This window comes from Tachypleus tridentatus, chromosome 2 (genome assembly GCF_004210375.1).
Source record: "Tachypleus tridentatus isolate NWPU-2018 chromosome 2, ASM421037v1, whole genome shotgun sequence".
Lineage (NCBI taxonomy): Eukaryota > Metazoa > Arthropoda > Merostomata > Xiphosura > Limulidae > Tachypleus > Tachypleus tridentatus.
In genome coordinates this window covers 145,766,673-145,791,723 of record NC_134826.1, presented here as the reverse complement: position 1 = coordinate 145,791,723, position 25,051 = coordinate 145,766,673, and the positions used below count along the sequence as shown (strand labels likewise).

Sequence of the window (25,051 nt, the reverse complement as noted above, 5' to 3'; positions counted from 1 at the left end):
ACTCACCCTGGATAGTTTCGGTTGCACCTAAAAAGATTCACCAATAAAGCCGCTTCAAGAAAATACCCAACCCTGAAACATAACACCTTAGCGAGTACCAACAAAGAAAAAGCAGAAACCTTTAGATATCAACTACAAAACACATAATGACCGAGTCATGAACAACTGTTTCTACAACCATGTAACACATAACATATAATTATACAAACCATAGTTTCCAAACAATATTATTAACAATAACACTGATAATACTTATTATTATAATATTCTGCTGCTCACCAAAATAATCACACTAACTGAACTCAAACAAGCAGTGAAGAATTCAAAACACAAATTACCAGGAAATGATGGCATACAAACAATTCTCCTCATAAAAGACACTCCAAAATTATTTGAAAATTTCTTGGAAGCAAGTTAGTGCATTGATGTTCAACAAAGAAGGAAAACCATCCAATAAGCCAAACAGTTATCGACTAATCAGCCTGACCAGCCGTGTAGACATTGAATGAATAATAAGTTACAGACTCGCCACATTTTTGGAGATTACTTCAAAATAACCAGAAGAACAAAACGGATTTAGAAAATTAGACAAACGACATATCATTTAACTAGGTTTACTGAAACGATAATAAATAGTTTTAATAAAAAAAGAATGCACTGTCGCCTACTACATCGATATCGAGAAAACATTCGACACTGAAAGGCAATGGTCTTTGGTTCCGTATGTATGAAATGGGACTACCTTGTTATCTAACTTTCTGGAAAATAGAAAACGTAGAGGGAACTTTCTCGGAGTTCTTCACTCCAGATGCTGGAGTCCCTCAAGGAGGGGTGGTAAGTCACAGTTCGCTGATGATGTAGCAATTTGGAAAAGTGCCCCTACACCAGAAATTGTAGCCACTAACATACAACCACAACTAAACAGAATAAGTGAATACTGCTAAAAATATAGAATTAAAATAAACAGCAAACACACAATTAGTGATATTTTCAAAATCAACGAAATGTCAAAAAGTACCACCGCAGATTTAAATGGACGGAGCGCTTCTCCAGACTGCTACATCTGCAAAATTTTTAGGACTAACATGTGATTCTAAACTTATCTGGACAAAACATGTAAATAACATAAAAACTTAAATTTGGCGAAGAATAAACTATGCTAGGAGTCTAACTGGTAAAAACTGCGGAACAACACCTGAAAACATCCTTGTAATATACAAGACCTACGTTAAACCAGTAGTAGACTATGCAGCTCCTGCATGGATTAACGTAAGTAAAACAACAACTGCAAACAAAACTACACTAATTACAATAGCATATAGAGTACCCGAAACCACTTCCTCAAAGTTCATGTACAAATACTCTAATACACAAACAATACTGGATAGACTTCTACATAGTACAATAAAATATTTCGATAAAAACTGGAGAAAAAATGAGCTGTTATGCGAACTAAACAGGTATTGTACATATGATGAAGAGAGTCCTAAACACCTCTCCCCGATAAACTTATACATTAGAACATTAAGCTTAAATTAAGTATAAATAAATAATATATATATACTGGTGCTAAAACAAAACAGGCCAGATATATTCTAGATTTAGATAATTTGAAAGTACAATATACAGGATGGCCCGTAAGTCCCTACCCATCCATAGATCATGTGTATCTGTGTGCTGTCCCTCATTCTCGCTGCATAATACGAGGGCTGTTCAAAAAATACGCGGACTGACGTCATAAAACAAAATGTACTTTATTTAGAAGTTACATGTCTGAGACTCCTTTAAAGTACTCTCCTCCCCAACGCACACACTTATCCCAACGGTGTTTCCACTTGTTGAAACAGTCCTGGTACGCTTCTTTTGTAATGTCCTCCAGCTCCTTCGTCGCATTTGCCTTTATCTCGGGAATCGTCTCAAATCTTCTTCCATTCAAGGGTCTTTTGAGTTTGGGGAACAAGAAAAAATCGCAAGGAGCAAGGTCAGGTGAGTAGGGGGGTGAGGAAGAACAGTGATCGAGTGTTTGGCCAAAAACTCACGAGTTCTGAGGCACAGATTTTGCAGCAACGCGGTGCATCTTCAATTTTTCGGTCAAAATCTCGTAACAAGATCCAACTGATATTCCACACACTTCAGCAAGCTCCCTGACAGTCAGACGTCGATTTGCCCGCTCCAGGGTGTTGATTTTGTCGACGTGTGGGTCGTCAGTTGACGTGGAAGGACGTCCAAGACGCTCATCATCTTCAATGAACTGTCGACCATCCTTAAAACGTTCATGCCACTTGAAACATGCCGTACGCTTCATAGTAACATCACCGTAAGCCGTGTTAAGCATAGCAAAAGTTTCAGTCGCAGATTTTCCAAGTTTAACACAATATTTCACAGCAAGTCATTGCTCCTTCAGGTCATTCATTCTGAAATCCGCCAAACGAAAAAATCGCACTTCACTTAAAACCGCGTAGCTAATACACAAATGAAGATATCTGCAATCGGGAAATGACGTCGTAATCAGCTGATCTGTGCGAACCTAGCGACACCAAGCGGATTCCCCTGGAGCCGCGCAATTCAAACAGTCCGCGTATTTTTTGAACAGACCTCGTATTATGCACAATACGCTCTTCAAGTGTAAATGGGCTTACATCGGCCATATTTATGTGAATAAAGAAACAAATTTATAATACATGCGTAATTGAATATAACATATGAATGGGTAGGAACTTACGGGCCACCCTGTACATGGACATTGACCTAAAAAGGGTCTGAGTTATGTTCATCACTCTGGCCCCCATGTATTAACTTTAAATGTATTAATAATGCCAATCTAACAATGACAAGGAAGGAGAAAGAGGTCTAGTGTACTTGATTTTCCCGGGTATACAATATTATATACCCAAACAACTAAAGAGAGAGAGAAGATTCACAACCACATTATCTGTTGTTACATCAGCCCAAGGATCCTTATCCTAAAGAGACTCAGACAGAAAAAAAAATCCAACTCTGTTCGTATTCTTGCATGAGTGTCTTTATTTTATTTGTTCAAAAATAATATTTTTAATTGAATTTTGTATTTTTTTTCTTCTAAAAATAGTGGTGTAACTCAAGCTAAGTTTGTTTTTTCTTAGCATGATTGGTCGGCTCACTTTCCTAGGATGCAAAAGAAACATTTCAAGTAAAATGTTTAAGGACCATAGGAAACCTACTGGTTCATCTAGACTGTCTATACTCTAAATTAAAACTATTAATAAAAACACTCAAAGCCAGCTCTTATAATTCATATAATTATCAAGTCCTCTTTTAAACTCACTTAAGTTTAATGTCTCCATGACATCTGAAAGCAACACATTCCAAAGACCAATCACATTTTTAGAAACCGAAATAGCAGCGTCCTCTTTACAGCTAGCAACACTCAAGACCTTGATATCTAAGGCAAATTTAAATAATCTATTGACCATTCCTTCATCTTATGTCATTGATCTAAATCAGAAAGAACAAAGGTCTTAAAACTGAACAATGATGTACCACAACTAGTCGCATTAGTCAAGTTTGACTATTAAACAAAAATGTTTGTTTTCTCTCCAGTCACTCTTGTATTCAGTTTACTAACGTATCTCTTACGTGTATAGAGATAATTTGTTTTGCAAGTCTTTTATTTGGCACCTTGTCATATGCTTGTGAAAATCCAGATACATTAATATGATTTTGGTTTACATTTAGAAATATTTACATATTTGTGAGAAAGAGATTACTTGTTTATTTCATAAAACTGCACATAGAGTGGATCACTGTTAAGTGTGCCAGCCTGTGAATACATGGCTCTTGTCCCGTTACCAACAAATGATGTGTTTCTCGCTTTAGTACCCGTTGGTGTGTTATTAGAGTGAAAGTCACATCTTACTTTTCGATGAGGGTTGAAGACAAGTTGACTGCTACTTATTGCTTACGGGAGAAAGATATTTTTCTAAGAAAGAAGAATTCACAGTTTGGACATTTGTTACCCACCTTATGGTCAAATGTGTAATTATAATCCGTGATGATGAGAAAACCCACTTGTAGAGAAAAATATATACATATAAACGGCTGGTATGGGTAGAGAGAGATCTATATAGAGGAGCGAACAACGTTTCGACCTTCTTCGGTCATCGTCAGGTTCACAAAAGAAAGTCGAAACGTTGTTCGCTCCTCTATATAGTGCTTTCTCAACTCGTACCAGTCGTTTTACACACACGCATTATAATCATAAAATATTCAAGCCAAAAACCTAAACACATTAACATAAAATTTAAAAAAACCTTTCATTTTAAATCTTTAAAATACACTGCACATTTTTTAGTAAAGAAATTCTAGGGTTGAGCACCCACCCTCGTCGCTAGTCTCACGTAAGGAAATTGGGAGAGCGAGAAGTGGGTGCTCAAGCCCACAACGTCCAACATCTATATGTTACTTACTTAGGATATATTTTATAATCCCACGTTGTAGCTTGTACCCTAGAATTTCTTTCTAAAAAATGTGCAGTGTATTTTAAAGATTTAAAATGAAAGGTTTTTTAAAATTTTATGTTAATGTGTTTAGGTTTTTGAAGCTGATAGACGGTGTATCCTCATCGCAATGTGGGTTCTACTTCCGTAGTCACTTCCAAAACCTAGGAATAATTTTATAATCCCTCGTTGTACCCCAGAACTTCTTTAAAAAAAAGAAGAAAAAGTGAAGCGTATTATAAAAATTGTTTTTTAAATTTCATGTTAATGTGTTTAGATTTATGGCTTAAATATTTTAGGGTTAGAATATAACTAATCAGAGATCGGGATTTGCTGTTTTTAACACAGTCCTTCCTCATGATATTGTATATGCATTTAACTTCATTTAGATATAAGTTATTTAATTTCACTAATATACATATATATATATATATATATATATATTTAGAATATTAATACCGATAGAGATAAGCAAATTAAAAGAAAATAAAAAAAGATAAACTGCATTAGCAACAGAAAATCCAACCCTCTTACTAATTATATTAGTTTGTTATAACCAAAAACAAATTGAAACAGAAATAATCCATCAGTTTTACTTCTGCAGTTTCCCCCAAAACCAACGGTACATTTTGTGTCTCACATTACAACTTTTACCCTGGGATCCTTTCAATTAGTACAGCATTTTTTGTTTTATTGACTACACTCCTAAACTAGGGACGGCTAGCGCAAATAGCCCTCGAGTAGCTTTGCCCGAAATTCAAACAAACAAACAATCTCTACCCATACCAGCCGTCTTTTACATATGTAATAATATTATTCATTTTAACATTTCCATACAAATCAAAATTGATGTAAGTGAAAGGAATTCGATACTTAGTTGCGGATAAAAGTTTATGTTCTTTTCAGAATGTAGATGGAGCAGTATATGACTGCTTATGTAGGATTTTTGAACGATTTTGCGTATTCATTTGTACCCTGTTTCTGTAATTTTTTTGCATTGAAATACCTACTTCATGCCTGTTTTTCAAAATTTTTATTGTAATTATATAAATTACGTTAATAAATTGTATAAAAATTGCCTTAAATATTACGTTTTCAAGGAGTTAAAATACGGTTTTAGTTTATGTTGAATTTTGATAATCCATGTGATGACGAAGTACAATTAGTTCTCAATAGGTGGCAGCAATAACGCACATGATAAAGCGTGATTTTTTTTTATTAAAACTTCCGAGGTTACTCAAAATTGCTTTATCAGCAAACTTTGATCTCGAGACTACATACGTTAGAATTAACAGCATGAATAATATAAGTAAGTAAAAAGTTTAGTAAAGCAACAGTTTTCCAAAATGGCGTTGAGCTATTCACGAGTGGCAAGGAGTGCCAGATAGTAGCTAATATTTTACACTGGTTAAGCCTAGAACTTGTTAAAACGTATTTTCAGTTAATGTTAAAACTGTTGATTAGTGTGTTCATAAGACGCTAAAAGGTTTATTTGTGTTTAATCCTTGATAAAGAACTTAATCAAATCTCTGCTGAATCGATGTACGAAAATCGAATTAATCCTCAACGTTAATATGTCTTAGGCTCCAAGGAATAAGTAACTTCTTAAAATGAAGACTGATGAACTTGGGATTTCCCTCACTGTTAGTGACAGTTTCTGTGAAACAAGGTAAGTGAACCAGTGACAGGCCGGTTTGACGTGGTTAAGGATCGCCCTGGATATAATAACTTGAAATCGAGGGGTGTAAAAGGAATAGGAGGGAGGAACCCTTGTAAAAAGCAACTATTGATGACGAGGCTTCACTAGGAACGTATTATGTTGGCGTCTACCGATAACAAAGACGAGCAACCCAAATGGGTTGAGGAACTTTTAAAGAGGAAGCGAACCCTGTACAAGCAAGTAATTTCGGACCCTGCTATCGAGAAACGTTATGTTGTAACAACTACAGAACCGTGGAAGTCTCCGCCAACCCGGATAGGTTACCTGAGCGAAAGGGCTAAGGCAGAATTTCACGGCACGTGTAAGCATATTGCGGGTGAGCGGTCTTTCCAGCTGCTGTTACCCAGCACGACTTCTCGTGGACCTGGTGGTCAAACAACGACCAGTGCAGGAAACACTAGTTCATCTGCTGCTTCAGAGTCGTCAGTTAGAAACGTAAAGCAAATGCATATTGAGAATCAAAGTGACGTGATAATGGTGCCCAGCACAGCGAGGATTAGTTCAGCTTCTAGTATGCGAGAAAATACCATTAAAGGCCGCACAGAAGTCTGTAAAAATAAAAACTTAAGCGAAAGAGACACCTCACAAGATCGATTCCATGTATTATCTCCAGTATCTAACAATGTTAGTCCAATCTCTTCTTCGCATTTTATGGAGGAAGACGAGAAGGAACTGGTATGGGGACCTGGAATAGTGAATAAACTTAAATCCAAGTTCGTTAGTGAAATAGAAAACAATAACTCACAAGAATACATGGGAAATAGGAAATTAATGGCTGACGTGGAAGCAAATGAAAATCTAAGACAATCAATCAAAGTGACTACTAGCACAACGACATCAGAGAAGGCATATTTTGTAGATAATAAAACTGAAAAGAATTCAGTTAAACATGATAATTTTACAATTTCCAGAGGTAGAGACAGTGTGCAAGGTGATACAGTAAACCCTCTACAACATAACCATAAACCGAAACAGACGCATCATAGAAGACCACCACCAGTTAAAAATCTTTATTCTCTTCGCGGTCAAATGTCCAATTCAGTGCTCAATAACGAAAATGTAGTAATCCTAGAACAGTCTGCGCAGGCTCGACGATCTGGTCAGTGCTCACCGAATGCCAGTACTCAGGAAGAAAACAGAACTAATTATACTTTTAACTTAAGTGACGACAACTTTTGCAAACGCGACACTGTACGTACGTATAAACGAATATTTGAATTACCGACTAATAGTATTAATTCCTATCAACAGGTGAAACTCAAAAGACAACCAATAGTGAAAAGTGAAGTGGAAAACATAACCTCTTTATGCCCAGTAACATTGATTATTACACCCTCAACACAGCCACAAAAAGAGTTACTTGACAAATCGGTCACCAAACGAACTAATGATAGATATGGTCAGAAAAGTAGGGTGGTGAAGTTGGAACCACATATAAATGACGTGACTGTAAGTTTCAAACCACAAAATACTTCTAAAAGGAGTCCTTCAGTCACTTGTCACGAGGGAAAAACCAAAACCAATGAAACTAAAGAAAATAGTAAAGATATTTCGTCAGGCCACCTTAAAACAAGTCGAGAACTCGAAGATGGTGTGAGGTCCGTTTCTAGTGAAGCTTTGGAAAGAATTCGGTCTCAGGGATCGACCATGGTATTTGGAGGAAAGAGAACTCTGTTGGTGAAACCTAAGCCTAATCAAAGATCCACAAGACGAACAAAGAAAGCCAAAGCGCCTTCTGTTCCTAAACGAGAGCTATCATCAAATTTAAAAATCCCAGCAGGCAGTTCAACAACAAAAAATACAGACATTGCAACAGTAACAACGGTCTCTCCTGCACCCAAATATCAGCCCAAAGAACCTTTGAAACCACGTGAAAATGAACCATCAGCTACTGAACCAATGTTAAGATATGAAAATATACGTAAGCCCATTACTCATAAAACTGGTGAAGTTGAGAAGTTTCCAGAAGATGTGAAAGAGCACTGTTCTACGTTGCACTCTACCAAACCACCCGATGTTTCACGAAATCAACAAGAAGAAAAAGTCATTGGAGAAGTTCTTCGATCAAGTGCACTTCTTGGGAATAAAGCTTCTTTGTGGCCACAGAAGCCTTCTTCTAATAAGAACACAATAGTGTTTGATTTTAGAGGGAAGGATGTACAGCCAAACGTAGCTCTGCACCCCAAACCTTGGGGTACATCTTCTAACCACGCTTTTCAAAAGAAGATACAACTAACAAATGGTAATTCCAATGGTATAATGATTGATGGTAATTTTGGCGAGAGTCGAGAGTACGAAGACGAAGAATATACACACAGAGAAACAGAAGTTGGTCTGAACCTCTCGCTGGTTTCAGGACTTGCATTTATTGGTGAGAACACGAAAGTAGGAAAGAGTGCTTTTCTTACGACTAGGAATAAGAAGGTAACATTTTTCTTTCTATAATTTGTTTTCACTAATTTGTTTAGATGGACTATAAAGACAGTCTGGATCACTGGTGATTTTATAAGTTCACAAAATACATTATTGTACGAGAAACTTTTACAATAACACTTGACGTTAGGATTGTTTGTTTGTTTCTGAATTTCGCACAAAGCTACTCGAGGGCTATCTGTGCTAGCCGTCCCTAAGTTAGCAGTGTAAGACTAGAGGGAAGGCAGCTAGTCATCACCACCCACCGCCAACTCTTGGGCTACTCTTTTACCAACGAATAGCGGGATTGACCGTCACCTTATAACGCCCCCACGGCTGGGAGGGCGAGCATGTTTGGCGCGAATTGCACGCCTTAACACGATTGGCCATGCCAGGCCGACGTTAGGAGGTAATCACCAAATCCTGAGCTATATTTCACATAAATGTAATATTTCCGGCCGTAACCTTTGAAAATGTGTGACCAGCAGTCGGTATACTCCGAGAAGAAAACCTGCACTTTAATATTCAGTGTGTGACCAGCAGTCGGTATACTCCGAGAAGAAAACCTGTACTTTAATATTCAGTGTGTGACCAGCAGTCGGTATACTCCGAGAAGAAAACCTGCACTTTAATATTCAGTGTGTGACCAGCAGTCGGTATACTCCGAGAAGAAAACCTGCACTTTAATAGTCAGTGTGTGACCAGCAGTCGGTATACTCCGAGAAGAAAACCTGCACTTTAATATTCAGTGTGTGACCAGCAGTCGGTATACTCCGAGAAGAAAACCTGCACTTTAATATTCAGTGTGTGACCAGCAGTCGGTATACTCCGAGAAGAAAACCTGCACTTTAATATTCAGTGTGTGACCAGCAGTCGGTATACCCGAGAAGAAAACCTGCACTTTAATATTCAGTGTGTGACCAGCAGTCGGTATACCCGAGAAGAAAACCTGCACTTTAATATTCAGTGTGTGACCAGCAGTCGGTATACTCCGAGAAGAAAACCTGCACTTTAATATTCAGTGTGTGACCAGCAGTCGGTATACTCCGAGAAGAAAACCTGCACTTTAATATTCAGAAAGTTTTACATTCCTGGCGTCTTCGAGTTGTAATTTCCTGGTGGGAAATCGATAAGTCTACAAACTTACAAATGTGGGGTTCAGTTCCCCACGGTGGACACAGCAGATAGGCCAGTGTGGCTTTACTCTAAAACAAGCAAATAAACATTTCGATTGTAACTTGAAATCAGTGTAATAGGTGTAAAAAGATATACAGCAGAAGCTTTATATTTCTTAACTTAAAAGATCTTATTGATACCTTGAACTTATCAAGTTTTTTATTTTAAACATCACATCTGTACTTACATTTCACACATATTTCTATCTATTGGAAACACGTACATATATACTTATTATAAGCAACATTTTCCCGATTTGTTTCTAAATTATAAGTAACCTTCTGAAAAAGCAAACTTTTCATTTCTTGTTAACAAATATTTTAATAATTTTATTATACCCTAGCTTTAAGGGCCTGGCATGGCCTAGCGCGTTAAGGCGTGCGCTTCGTAATCTGAGGGTCACGGGTTCGCGCCCGAGTCGAGCCACACATGCTCGCCCTCCCAGCCGTGGGGGCATTATAATGTGACGGTCCATCCCACTATTCGTTGGTAAAAGAGTAGCCCAAGAGTTGGCGGTGGGTGGTGATGACTAGCTGCCTTCCCTCTAGTCTTACACTGCTAAATTAGGGACGGCTAGCACAGATAGCCCTCGTGTAGCTTTGTGCGAAATTCCAAAACAACAACCCTAGCTTTAATTACATCAGACTATTATGGTATTAAATACATTCTGCACTTTAATCCGCGGCTGCTTTGTAAGAGTGACAGTCAGTCCTGTTATTCGTTTCAAAGCGGGACAAAATCCTTGATAGTGGGCCCGATATGGCCAGGTGGTTAAGGCACTCGACTCGTAATCCGGGGGTCGCGAGTTCGAATCCCCGTCACGCCAAACATGCTCGCTCTTTCAGCCGTGGGGGCGTTATAATGTGATAGCCAATCCCATTATTCGTTGGTAAAAGAGTATCCCAAGAGTTGGCGGTGGGTGGTGATGACTAGCTGCCTACTCTCTAGTCTTACACTACTAAATTAGATATCCCTCGAGTAGCTTTAAGCGAAATTCAAAACAAACCAAACCATTACAATAACATAACGTATTTTCGTACAGAACTGTGGTCAGTATTACAATATGTCATAAAATGGGACTGGTTGTAACAGATATTTTCGGGTGGTTGTGACTGAACGTATTTCCCGCCTTAGGGTTAATGTTCATTTTAAGAACGTTATAATGACGTCTACTGTGTTTACTAATGTCTTCACTTACGTATGTTTACAGTCGGAAACGATACTGTGTTTTCACTTTCTTCGTGTCGTTGTGTTCTTTAGCTTGCAATCCAGTTTGACGAGGAGCCAACGGTATTCACATATCCTGCTGGAACGTCGCACATACAGGATGACCTTGAAGTTTCTCCAGGCTATAATCTTCTGGACAAACACTCAAGAACTCAAATTTCAACAGAAATAAATGGTGTAACGGGTAGGTACATTACTTCTAACAACAAATCGATATGTAAACCAATCGGAAATTTTTAAACAAACAGAAGAGAAGAGGACCTCTTGTTCTGCACCTCGTGCGTGAATCAAGCAGTGACTGGCGTCTGTCTGGCTTGATATTTTGTAAGAGCTTTAAAGTTATTTGTTTGTTTGTTTGTTTTTTGAATTTCGCACACAGCTACTCGAGGGCTATCTGTGCTAGTCGTCCCTAATTTAGCAGTGTAAGACTAGAAGGAAGGAAGTTAGTCATCACTACCCACCCAACTTGGGCTACTTTTACCAACGAAAAGTGGGATTGATCGTAAGATTATAACGCCCCCACGGCTGAAAGGGCAAGTATGTTTGGCGCGTTACAGTTATTTATTGCTGGTTTTGTTTTCAATTATTCTCACCGTACTGTAAACTATCATAAGTTATGTTGGGTAAGTCAGTTCAGTAAGTTTCCTAACCGTATTCTAGTGTAAGCTAATTAATTAATTAAGCTAGTCTTACTAATCTATAAACGTAAAAACCCAATTTCTTTTTGTACAGACACAAATATGATGGTCACAGACTTTGATTTTATATGCATGCATAACGGGCGTAGATTTTTTTTTACACCCGATGGGGTGGGGATGATTTTTGCAACCACTTATGTGGACTGTTTAATTTGCAAATTGGTAATCTGTGATTACGTGAACCTGAGAGCTGTAAACATGCAGTCACAGAGTAATCTTGTTGCTACGATACTTGTATGTATACTTAGGCCTACTGACTGATACTTACGAACTATCGCTTGGATCGAAAAGCTTAGAAGCACGCCTATATTAAGGATGTACATTTGGGCTACTGAAAAAGCCTACATCTAGGCCTAATTATGTAATTCGATTGGTAAGAACACGAGAATCACAAAAACAAACACACAATTTGTAGGCCTGTGATTCAATAAAACAATTCAACAGACCAAACTGTAGGGGGGGAATGACTGTATGCACCATACATCCCAGAATCTACGACCCTGCATACATATATAACTGTTTGTGTGTTTTTGAATAACTGTACGAAATGCTATTCTGTTGTTGTTGTTGTTGAGTTGGGTGAGGAAGATTTTTGGTAAATGCTGTATACCAAAGGACAAGACCCTCTTTTTCTCTCTACAGGTATATACAGCTGAGACTAAAAATACCAGTGTATAGACGATTCAGTATTATTTAAAATCTCCTTTTTTTCGAAATTGAACCGAAATCTTACCAGAGCCAGGGTAGAATGGGTAAAAAAATAACGTGTGTATTTATAAATCTGAGGATTCAAGGTTGCGGACCGTTGTCGCAAAAAATGTGCTCCGCACTTTTTAGCGGTGAATGTTTCATGTCAAACAAGGAAAGTCAAAGAACTGGAAGTAGGTACCGTTGACTAGCTGTTTCCATCTGGTTTGTCGGTTGGAAGTGGATGCCGTTGACTAACAGCTTCCATCTGGTTTGTCGGTTGGAAGTGGGTGCCGTTGACTAACAGCTTCCATCTGATTTGTCCGTTAGAAGTGGGTGCCGTTAACTAACAGCTTCCATCTGGTTTGTCGGTTGGAAGTGGGTGCCGTTGACAAGCTGCCTTTCATCAAGTTTGTCGGTTCAAAATTAGATATGGTTATGTCAAGATATCTCTTTAGTGTTTTTATAATTGGTAAAACAAACGATAAAATTCCACGTTGCAGACTTTATTTAAACATATCTCCTTCAGAATATTACTCCCAAAAGGCTTATAATGCTAAGAACGAGTTTTGTTGTTGTTTTGAATTAAGCACAAAGCTACACAATGGGCTATCTGTGCTCTGCCCACCACGGGTATCGGAACCCGGTTTTTATCGTTGTAAGTCCGCAGACACACCGCTGAGCCACTGGGGGGGGGGCACGAGTTTTGATACTCCTAGCAGGCACAGCACAGATAGCCCATTGTGTAGTTATTTTAATATTATATTTTATCAGCAATTATTAACCGTTTTCATACAGAGACTGGTTTACTTCTGGTCGCAAGTCACTAAAATGCAAGAATAATGAAAACCCATAAGAGTTTATATATTAATATCTTTAGAGTTTTGTGTGTGAAATCCCACGGTTGGTGAGAAGTACTGAGTTAAATACTAAAGTAACATAACCATTGCGTAGTCGTTATAAAAACGGAATTTCCTAGTCCATTCACAGAAATTTCTCACTTTCAGGCTTACTTATCCAATGTTTAGTCTTACACTTGTTCACACTTGAGAATTTCAATAAGACTTAATCCTATACTACAGGGTTTAGCAATTGCTTGCTTGTTTAGAATTTCGCGCAAAACTACACGAGGGCTATCTGCGCTAGCCATCCCTAAATTTGCAGTGTAAGACTAGAGGGAAGGCAGCTAGTCATCACCACCCACCACCAACTCTCGGGCTACTCTTTTACCAAGGAATAGTGTGATTGACCATCACATAATAACGCCCCCACGGCAGAAAGGGCGAGCATGTTTGGTGTGACGGGGATTCGAACCCGCGGTCATCAGATTACTCTTTCCAAGTGAATGTCTAAGGTATGAAAATTAAACGCAATTTATGTCAGGTGTTAAACGGGTTTTTAATACGAGAAAAACAGAGTTAATATTTATTTTATGGCAGACGAGATGAAAATTAACTCGATGATAAATCATTTGTTCAGCTGCCTGCTAGTACCTCGGTAAGTCTACGGATTAACAACGCTAAAATCAGGGATTCGGTTCCCCTCGGTGGGCACAGCAGATAGCCCGAAGTGGCTTTGTTATAAAAAAAACATGCACACACACATTTGTTGAGAATGCTTGAGTTATTGATATAATAATATCAGTTTTTTCATCATGGAAAAATTACCTGTAAATAAAGAAACCCATGACATCTTAGAATCGTTATTATAAAACTGAGAGTATATACCTGTAAATAAAGAAACCCATGATATATTAGAATCGTTATTACTAAACTGAGAGTATATACCTGTAAATAAAGAAACCCATGATATATTAGAATCGTTATTATAAAACTAAGAGTATATACCTGTAAATAAAGAAACCCATGACATCTTAGGATCGTTATTATAAAACTGAGAGTATATACCTGTAAATAAAGAAACCCATGATATATTAGAATCGTTATTATAAAACTGGGAGTATATACCTGTAAATAAAGAAACCCATGACATCTTAGAATCGTTATTATAAAACTGAGAGTATATACCTGTAAATAAAGAAACCCATGACATCTTAGAATCGTTATTATAAAACTGAGAGTATATACCTGTAAATAAAGAAACCCATGACATCTTAGAATCGTTATTATAAAACTGAGAGTATATACCTGTAAATAAAGAAACCCATGATATCTTAGAATCGTTATTATAAAACTGAGAGTATATACCTGTAAATAAAGAAACCCATGATATATTAGAATCGTTATTATAAAACTGAGAGTATATACCTGTAAATAAAGAAACCAATGATATATTAGAATCGTTATTATAAAACTGAGAGTATATACCTGTAAATAAAAAAACCCATGATATCTTAGAATCGTTATTATAAAACTGAGAGTATATACCTGTAAATAAAGAAACCCATGATATCTTAGAATCGTTATTATAAAACTGAGAGTATATACCTGTAAATAAAGAAACCTATGGCATCTTAGAATCGTTATTATAAAACTGAGAGTATATACCTGTAAATAAAGAAACCCATGATATCTTAGAATCGTTATTATAAAACTGAGAGTATATACCTGTAAATAAAGAAACCCATGACATCTTAGAATCGTTATTATAAAACTGAGAGTATATACCTGTAAATAAAGAAACCCATGATATATTAGAATCGTTATTATAAAACTGAGAGTATATACCTGTAAATAAAGAAACCCATGATATATTAGAATCGTTATTATAAAACTGAGAGTACATACCTGTAAATAAAGAAACCAATGACATATTAGAATCGTTATTATAAAACTGAGAGTATATACCTGTAAATAAAGAAACCCATGATATCTTAGGATCGTTATTATAAAACTGAGAGTATATACCTGTAAATAAAGAAACCCATGATATATTAGAATCGTTATTATAAAACTGAGAGTATATACCTGTAAATAAAGAAACCCATGACATCTTAGAATCGTTATTATAAAACTGAGAGTATATACCTGTAAATAAAGAAACCCATGACATCTTAGAATCGTTATTATAAAACTGAGAGTATATACCTGTAAATAAAGAAACCTATAATATCTTAGAATCGTTATTATAAAACTGAGAGTATATACCTGTAAATAAAGAAACCCATGACATCTTAGAATCGTTATTATAAAACTGAGAGTATATACCTGTAAATAAAGAAACCTATGGCATCTTAGAATCGTTATTATAAAACTGAGAGTATATACCTGTAAATAAAGAAACCCATGATATATTAGAATCGTTATTATAAAACTGAAAGTATATACCTGTAAATAAAGAAACCTATGATATATTAGAATCGTTATTATAAAACTGAGAGTATATATACCTGTAAATAAAGAAACCCATGATATATTAGAATCTTTATTATAAAACTGAGAGTATATACCTGTAAATAAAGAAACCCATGATATATTAGAATCTTTATTATAAAACTGAGAGTATATACCTGTAAATAAAGAAACCCATGATATATTAGAATCGTTATTATAAAACTGAGAGTATATACCTGTAAATAAAGAAACCTATAATATCTTAGAATCGTTATTATAAAACTGAGAGTATATACCTGTAAATAAAGAAACCCATGACATCTTAGAATCGTTATTATAAAACTGAGAGTATATACCTGTAAATAAAGAAACCCATGGCATCTTAGAATCGTTATTATAAAACTGAGAGTATATACCTGTAAATAAAGAAACCCATGATATATTAGAATCTTTATTATAAAACTGAAAGTATATACCTGTAAATAAAGAAACCCATGATATCTTAGAATCGTTATTATAAAACTGAGAGTATATACCTGTAAATAAAGAAACCCATGATATATTAGAATCTTTATTATAAAACTGAGAGTATATACCTGTAAATAAAGAAACCCATGATATATTAGAATCGTTATTATAAAACTGAGAGTATATACCTGTAAATAAAGAAACCCATGATATATTAGAATCGTTATTATAAAACTGAGAGTATATACCTGTAAATAAAGAAACCCATGATATATTAGAATCGTTATTATAAAACTGAGAGTATATACCTGTAAATAAAGAAACCCATGATATATTAGAATCGTTATTATAAAACTGAGAGTATATACCTGTAAATAAAAAACCTATATATATTAGAATCGTTATTATAAAACTGAGAGTATATACCTGTAAATAAAGAAACCCATGACATCTTAGAATCGTTATTATAAAACTGAGAGTATATACCTGTAAATAAAGAAACCTATGATATCTTAGAATCGTTATTATAAAACTGAGAGTATATACCTGTAAATAAAGAAACCCATGACATCTTAGAATCGTTATTATAAAACTGAGAGTATATACCTGTAAATAAAAAAACCTATGGCATCTTAGAATCGTTATTATAAAACTGAGAGTATATACCTGTAAATAAAGAAACCTATAATATCTTAGAATCGTTATTATAAAACTGAGAGTATATACCTGTAAATAAAGAAACCCATGATATATTAGAATCGTTATTATAAAACTGGGAGTACATACCTGTAAATAAAGAAACCCATGGCATCTTAGAATCGTTATTATAAAACTGAGAGTATATATACCTGTAAATAAAGAAACCCATGATATATTAGAATCTTTATTATAAAACTGAAAGTATATACCTGTAAATAAAAAAACCTATGATATATTAGAATCGTTATTATAAAACTGAGAGTATATATACCTGTAAATAAAGAAACCCATGATATATTAGAATCTTTATTATAAAACTGAGAGTATATACCTGTAAATAAAGAAACCCATGATATATTAGAATCTTTATTATAAAACTGAGAGTATATACCTGTAAATAAAGAAACCCATGACATCTTAAAATCGTTATTATAAAACTGAGAGTATATACCTGTAAATAAAGAAACCTATGGCATCTTAGAATCGTTATTATAAAACTGAGAGTATATACCTGTAAATAAAGAAACCCATGACATCTTAGAATCGTTATTATAAAACTGAGAGTATATACCTGTAAATAAAGAAACCCATGACATCTTAGAATCGTTATTATAAAACTGAGAGTATATACCTGTAAATAAAAAAACCCATGACATCTTAGAATCGTTATTATAAAACTGAGAGTATATACCTGTAAATAAAGAAACCTATGATATATTAGAATCGTTATTATAAAACTGAGAGTATATACCTGTAAATAAAGAAACCTATGATATATTAGAATCGTTATTATAAAACTGAGAGAATATACCTGTAAATAAAGAAGCCCATGACATCTTAGAATCGTTATTATAAAACTGAGAGTATATACCTGTAAATAAAGAAACCCATGACATCTTAGGATCGTTATTATAAAACTGAGAGTATATACCTGTAAATAAAGAAACCCATGGCATCTTAGAATCGTTATTATAAAACTGAGAGTATATATACCTGTAAATAAAGAAACCCATGATATATTAGAATCTTTATTACAAAACTGAGAGTATATACCTGTAAATAAAGAAACCTATGATATATTAGAATCGTTATTATGAAACTGAGAGTATATACCTGTAAATAAAGAAACCCATGACATCTTAGAATCGTTATTATAAAACTGAGAGTATATACTTGTAAATAAAGAAACCTATGATATATTAGAATCGTTATTATAATAATGTACAGGTTGATCTTTATTAGACACAGATGCCCCCGCTAAATCAGCGGTAAGTCTATGGATTTACAACTCTAAAATTAGAGGTTCGATTCCCCTCGGTGGGCTCAGAAGATAGCGTGATGTGACTTTGTTATAGGAAAACCCACACACAGATGAGATTAGACGGTAAAACGGCCCACAGCAATGTACGAAACAGTTTATTTGTGGCAACGCATCTAGGACTTCCTTCTGCCTTTATAATTTGGAACTGTCCACCAGAGGGACTAGAGTGTTTAGTTTTAATTTATGAATTTCAAAATATTATGAAGTACGAAACAAATAATATTAAACAAAAAGAATGATTTCAATCTATCTATGTATCTATACATAGGTGTGTATGTGGGTATCTATCTACGTATCTGTACATAGGTGTGTATGTGAGTATCTATCTAGGTATCTATACATAGGTGTGTATGTGGGAATCTATCTATATATCTGTGCATAGGTGTGTATGTGGGTATCTATCTATATATCTATGCATAGGTGTGTATGTGGGTATCTTTCTATATATATCTGTACATAGGTGTGTATGTGGGTATCTATCTATGTATCTGTACATAGGTGTGTATGTGGGTATCTATCTATGTATCTATACATAGGTGTGTATGTGGGTATCTATCTATTTATCTGTACATAAGTGTGTATGTGGGTATCTATCTATTTATCTGTACATAGGTGTGTATGTGGGTATCTATCTATTTATCTGTACATAGGTGTGTATGTGGGTATCTTTCTATCTATCTGTACATAGGTGTGTATGTGGGTATCTATCTATGTATCTATACATAGGTGTGTATGTGGGCATCTATCTATATATCTGTACATAGGTGTGTATGGGTATTCATCTATGTATCTATACATAGGTGTGTATGTGGGTATCTATCTATATATATATACATAGGTGTGTATGTGGGTATCTATCTATATATCTGTACATAGGTGTGTATGTGGGTATCTATCCATATATCTATACATAGGTTTGTATGTGGGTATCTATCTATGTATCTATACATAGGTGTGTATGTGGGTATCTATCTAGGTATATATACATAGGTGTGTATGTGGGTATTCATCTATATATCCGTACATAGGTGTGTATGTGGGTATCCATCCATATATCATATCATACATAGGTTTGTATGTGGGTATCTATCTATATATCTATACATAGGTTTGTATGTGGGCATCTATCTATATATCTATGCATAGGTGTGTATGTGGCATCTATCTATGTATCTATAAATAGGTGTGTATGTGGGAATCTATCTATGTATCTATACATAGGTGTGTATGTGGGAATCTATCTATGTATCTATACATAGGTGTATGTGGGTATCTATCTATGTATCTATACATAGGTGTGTATGTGGTATCTATCTATGTATCTATACATAGGTGTGTATGTGGGTATCTATCTATATATCTATACATAGGTGTGTATGTGGGTATCTATCTATGTATCTATGCATAGGTGTGTATGTGGGTATTCATCCATGTATCTATGCATAGGTGTGTATGTGGGTATCTATCTATATATCTATGCATAGGTGTGTATGTGGGTATCTATCTATGTATCTATACATAGGTGTGTATGTGGGTATCCATCCATGTATCTATACATAGGTGTGTATGTGGTATCTATCTATGTATCTATACATAGGTGTGTATGTGGGTATCTATCTATGTATCTATACATAGGTGTGTATGTGGGTATCTATCTATATATCTGTACATAGGTGTGTATGTGGGTATCTATCTATATATCTATACATAGGTGTGTATGTGGGTATCCATCTATGTATCCATACATAGGTGTGTATGTGGGTATCCATCCATGTATCTATACATAGGTGTGTATGTGGGTATCTATCTATGTATATACATAGGTGTGTATGTGGGTATCTATCTATATATCCGTACATAGGTGTGTATGTGGGTATCTATCTATATATCTATACATAGGTTGTGTATGTGGGTATCTATCTATATATCTATACATAGGTGTGTATGTGGGTATCTATCTATATATCTACATACATAGGTGTGTATGTGGGTATCTATCCATATATCCATGCATAGGTGTGTATGTGGGTATCCATCTATGTATCCATACATAGGTGTGTATGTGGGTATCTATCCATGTATCCATACATAGGTGTGTATGTGGGTATCTATCTATGTATCTATACATAGGTGTGTATGTGGGTATCTATCCATTTATCTGTACATAGGTGTGTATGTGGGTATCTTCTATATATCTGTACATAGGTGTGTATATGGGCATCTATCTATGTATCTATACATAGGTGTGTATCTATCTATATATCCTGTACATAGGTGTGTATGTGGGTATCTATCTATGTATCTATACATAAGTGTGTATCTATCTATATATCGGTAAATAGGTGTGTATCTATCTATATATCTGTACATAGGTGTGTATCTATTTATCTGTACATAGGTGTGTATGTGGGTATCTATCTATGTATATATACATAGGTGTGTATGTGGGTATCTATCTATTTATCTGTACATAGGTGTGTATGTGGGTATCTATCTATATATCTCTACATAGGTGTGTATGTGGGTATCTATCTATTTATCTGTACATAGGTGTGTATGTGGGTATCTATCTATATATCTCATGCATAGGTTTGTATGTGGTATCTATCTATGTATTCTATAAATAGGTGTGTATGTGGGTATCTATCTATGTATCTATACATAGGTGTGTATGTGGGTATCTATCTATGTATCTATACATAAGTGTGTATGTGGGTATCTATCTATATATCTATGCATAGGTTTGTAAGTGGGTATCTATCTATGTATCTATGCATAGGTGTGTATGTGGGTATCTAACTATATATCTGTGCATAGGTGTGTATGTGGGTATCTATCTATGTATCTATACATAGTTGTGTATGTGGGTATCTAACTATATATATCTGTACATACAGTGTGTATGTGGGTATCTATCTATGTATCTATACATAGGTGTGTATGTGGGTATCCATCCATATATATATACATAGGTGTGTATGTGGGTATCTATCTATATATCCGTACATAGGTGTGTAAGTGGGTATCTATCTATATATCCATACATAGGTTGTATGTGGGCATCCATCTATGCATCCATGCATAGGTGTGTATGTGGGCATCCATCTATGCATCTATGCATAGGTGTATATGTGGGCATCTATCCATGTATATGCATAGGTGTGTATGTGGGTATCCATCTATATATCTGTACATAGGTGTGTATGTGGGTATCTATCTATATATCTATACATAGGTTTGTATGTGGGTATCTATCTATATATCTATACATAGGTGTGTATGTGGGTATCTATCTATATATCTATGCATAGGTGTGTAAGTGGGTATCTATCTATATATCTATGCATAGGTGTGTATGTGGGTATCTATCTATGTATCTATAAATAGGTGTGTATGTGGGTATCTATCTATGTATCTATACATAGGTGTGTATGTGGGTATCTATCTTTGTATCTATACATAGGTGTGTATGTGGGTATCTATCTATGTATCTATACATAGGTGTGTATGTGGGTATCTATCTGTGTATCTATGCATAGGTATGTATATGGGTATCTATCTATGTATCTATACATAGGTGTGTATCTATCTATATATCTGTACATAGGTGTGTATGTGGGTATCTATCTATGTATCTATACATAAGTGTGTATCTATCTATATATCGGTAAATAGGTGTGTATCTATCGATATATCTGTACATAGGTGTGTATCTATCTATTTATCTGTACATAGGTGTGTATGTGGGTATCTTTCTATGTATCTATACATAAGTGTGTATGTGGGTATCTATCTATATATCTGTACATAGGTGTGTATGTGGGTATCTATCTATGTATCTATACATAGGTGTGTATGTGGGTATCTATCTATTTACCTGTACATAGGTGTGTATGTGGGTATCTTTCTATGTATCTATACATAGGTGTGTATGTGGGTATCTATCTATATATCTCTACATAGGTGTGTATGTGGGTATCTATCTATTTATCTGTACATAGGTGTGTATGTGGGTATCTATCTATATATCTCTACATAGGTGTGTATGTGGGTATCCATCTATTTATCCGTACATAGGTGTGTATGTGGGTATCTATTTCATTTATCAGTACATAGGTGTGTGTGGGTATCTATTTATTTATCTGTACATAGGTGTGTATGTGGGTATCTATCTATGTATCCATACACATAGATGTGTATGTGGGTATCTATCTATATATCCATACATAGGTTTGTATGTGGGCATCTATCCATGTATCTATGCATAGGTGTGTATGTGGGCATCTATCTATGAATCCATGCACAGGTGTGTATGTGGGTATTCATTCATGTATATATACATACATAGGTGTGTATGTGGGTATCTATCTATATATCCGTAAATAGGTGTGTATGTGGGTATCTATCTATATATCCATACATAGGTGTGTATGTGGGCATCTATTTATTTATCCGTACATAGGTGTGTATGTGGTATCCATCATATATATCTATGCATAGGTGTGTATGTAAGTATCTATCTATGTATCTATAAATAGGTGTGTATGTGGGTATCTATCTATGTATCTATACATAGGTGTGTATGTGGGTATCTATCTATGTATCTATACATAGGTGTGTATGTGGGTATCTATCTATTTATCCGTACATAGGTGTGTATGTGGGTATCTATTCATGTATCTATACATAGGTGTGTATCCATCTATATATCTGTACATAGGTGTGTATGTGGGTATCTATCCATGTATCCATACATAAGTGTGTATCTATCTATATATCGGTAAATAGTGTGTATCTATCTATATATCTGTACATAGGTGTGTATCTATCTATTTATCTGTACATAGGTGTGTATGTGGGTATCTTTCTATGTATCTATACATAAGTGTGTATGTGGGTATCTATCTATATATCTGTACATAGGTGTGTATGTGGGTATCTATCTATATATCTGTACATAGGTGTGTATGTGGGTATCTATCTATATATCTGTACATAGGTGTGTATGTGGCATCTATCTATATATCTATACATAGGTGTGTATGTGGGTATCTATCTATTTACCTGTACATAGGTGTGTATGTGGGTATCTTTCTATGTATCTATACATAGGTGTGTATGTGGGCATCTATCTATATATCTCTACATAGGCGGTGTGTATGTGGGTATCTATCCATTTATCTGTACATAGGTGTGTATGTGGGTATCTATCTATATATCTCTACATAGGTGTGTATGTGGGTATCTATCTATTTATCTGTACATAGGTGTGTATGTGGGTATCTTTCTATATATCTGTACATAGGTGTGTATATGGGTATCTATCTATGTATCCATAAATAGGTGTGTATGTGGGAATCTATCTATGTATCTATACATAGGTGTGTATGTGGGCATCTATCCATGTATCCATACATAGGTGTGTATGTGTGGTATCCATTCATGTATCTATACATAGGTGTGTATGTGGTATCCATCTATGTATCTATATACATAGGTGTGTATGTGGGTATCTATCTATATATCTATGCATAGGTGTGTATGTGGGTATTCATTCATGCATCTATGCATAGGTGTGTATGTGGGTATCCATCTATGTATCCATGCATAGGTGTGTATGTGGGCATTCATCTATGTATCTATAATAGGTGTGTATGTGGGTATCCATTCATGTATCTATACATAGGTGTGTATGTGGGTATCTATTCATGTATCTATACATAGGTGTGTATGTGGCATCTCATCTATGTATCTATACATAGGTGTGTATGTGGGTATCTATCTATATATCTGTACATAGGTGTGTATGTGGGTATTCATCTATATATCCATACATAGGTGTGTATGTGGGCATCTATCTATGTATCTATGCATAGGTGTGTATGTGGGCATTCATCCATGTATCTATAAATAGGTGTGTATGTGGGTATCTATCTCATGTATCCATACATAGGTGTGTATGTGGGTATCTATCCATGTATCCATACATAGGTGTGTATGTGGGTATCTATTCATTTATCTGTACATAGGTGTGTATGTGGGTATCTATCTATATATCCGTACATATAGGTGTGTATATGGGTATCTATCATGTATCCATACATAGGTGTATCTATCTATATATCTGTACATAGGTGTGTATGTGGGTATTCATCCATGTATCTATACATAGGTGTGTATCTATCTATATATCGGTAAATAGGTGTGTATCCATCCATATATCCGTACATAGGTGTGTATCTATTTATCTGCACATAGGTGTGTATGTGGGTATCTATCCATGTATATATACATAGGTGTGTATGTGGGCATCCATCTATTTATCCGTACATAGGGTGTATGTGGGTATCTATCTATATATCTATACATAGGTGTGTATGTGGGCATCTATCCATTTATCTGTACATGGGTGTGTATGTGGGCATCTATCTATATATTCTATGCATAGGTTTGTATGTGGGCATCCATCCATGTATCTATAAATAGGTGTGTGTATGTGGGTATCTATCTATGCATCTATACATAGGTGTGTATGTGGGTATCCATCCATGTATCTATACATAAGTGTGTATGTGGGTATCTATCTATATATCCATGCATAGGTGTGTATGTGGGTATCTATCTATGTATCTATGCATAGGTGTGTATGTGGGTATCTATCCATATATCTGTGCATAGGTGTGTATGTGGGTATCTATTCATGTATCTATACATAGTTGTGTATGTGGGTATCTATCCATATATCTGTGCATAGGTGTGTATGTGGGTATCTATCTATGTATCTTACATACATAGGTGTGTATGTGGGTATCTATCTATATATCTGTACATAGGTGTGTATGTGGGTATCTATCTATGTATCCATACATAGGTGT

The 25,051-nt window shown here is 35.3% G+C and overlaps 1 protein-coding gene across 3 annotated transcripts in view; it reads left to right on the top strand.

Moving 5' to 3' along the window:
* The first annotated feature begins 4,943 nt into the window (after positions 1-4,943).
* The window catches only part of LOC143245306 (uncharacterized), a 355,844-nt gene continuing 335,736 nt past the window's right edge, over positions 4,944-25,051 (top strand). Inside the window, exons 1-2 of one of the 3 annotated variants that reach the window (XR_013025562.1) lie at positions 4,944-8,619; positions 11,044-11,334. Coding sequence is in view for 2 of the 3 variants with exons in the window: in XM_076491496.1 (XP_076347611.1) it covers positions 6,292-8,619; positions 11,044-11,194 (2,479 nt within the window). In the remaining variant the exon portion in view is untranslated. The remainder of the gene's footprint in view (positions 8,620-11,043; positions 11,335-25,051) is intronic. The other 2 variants (XM_076491496.1, XM_076491497.1) reach the window with 2 other exon arrangements.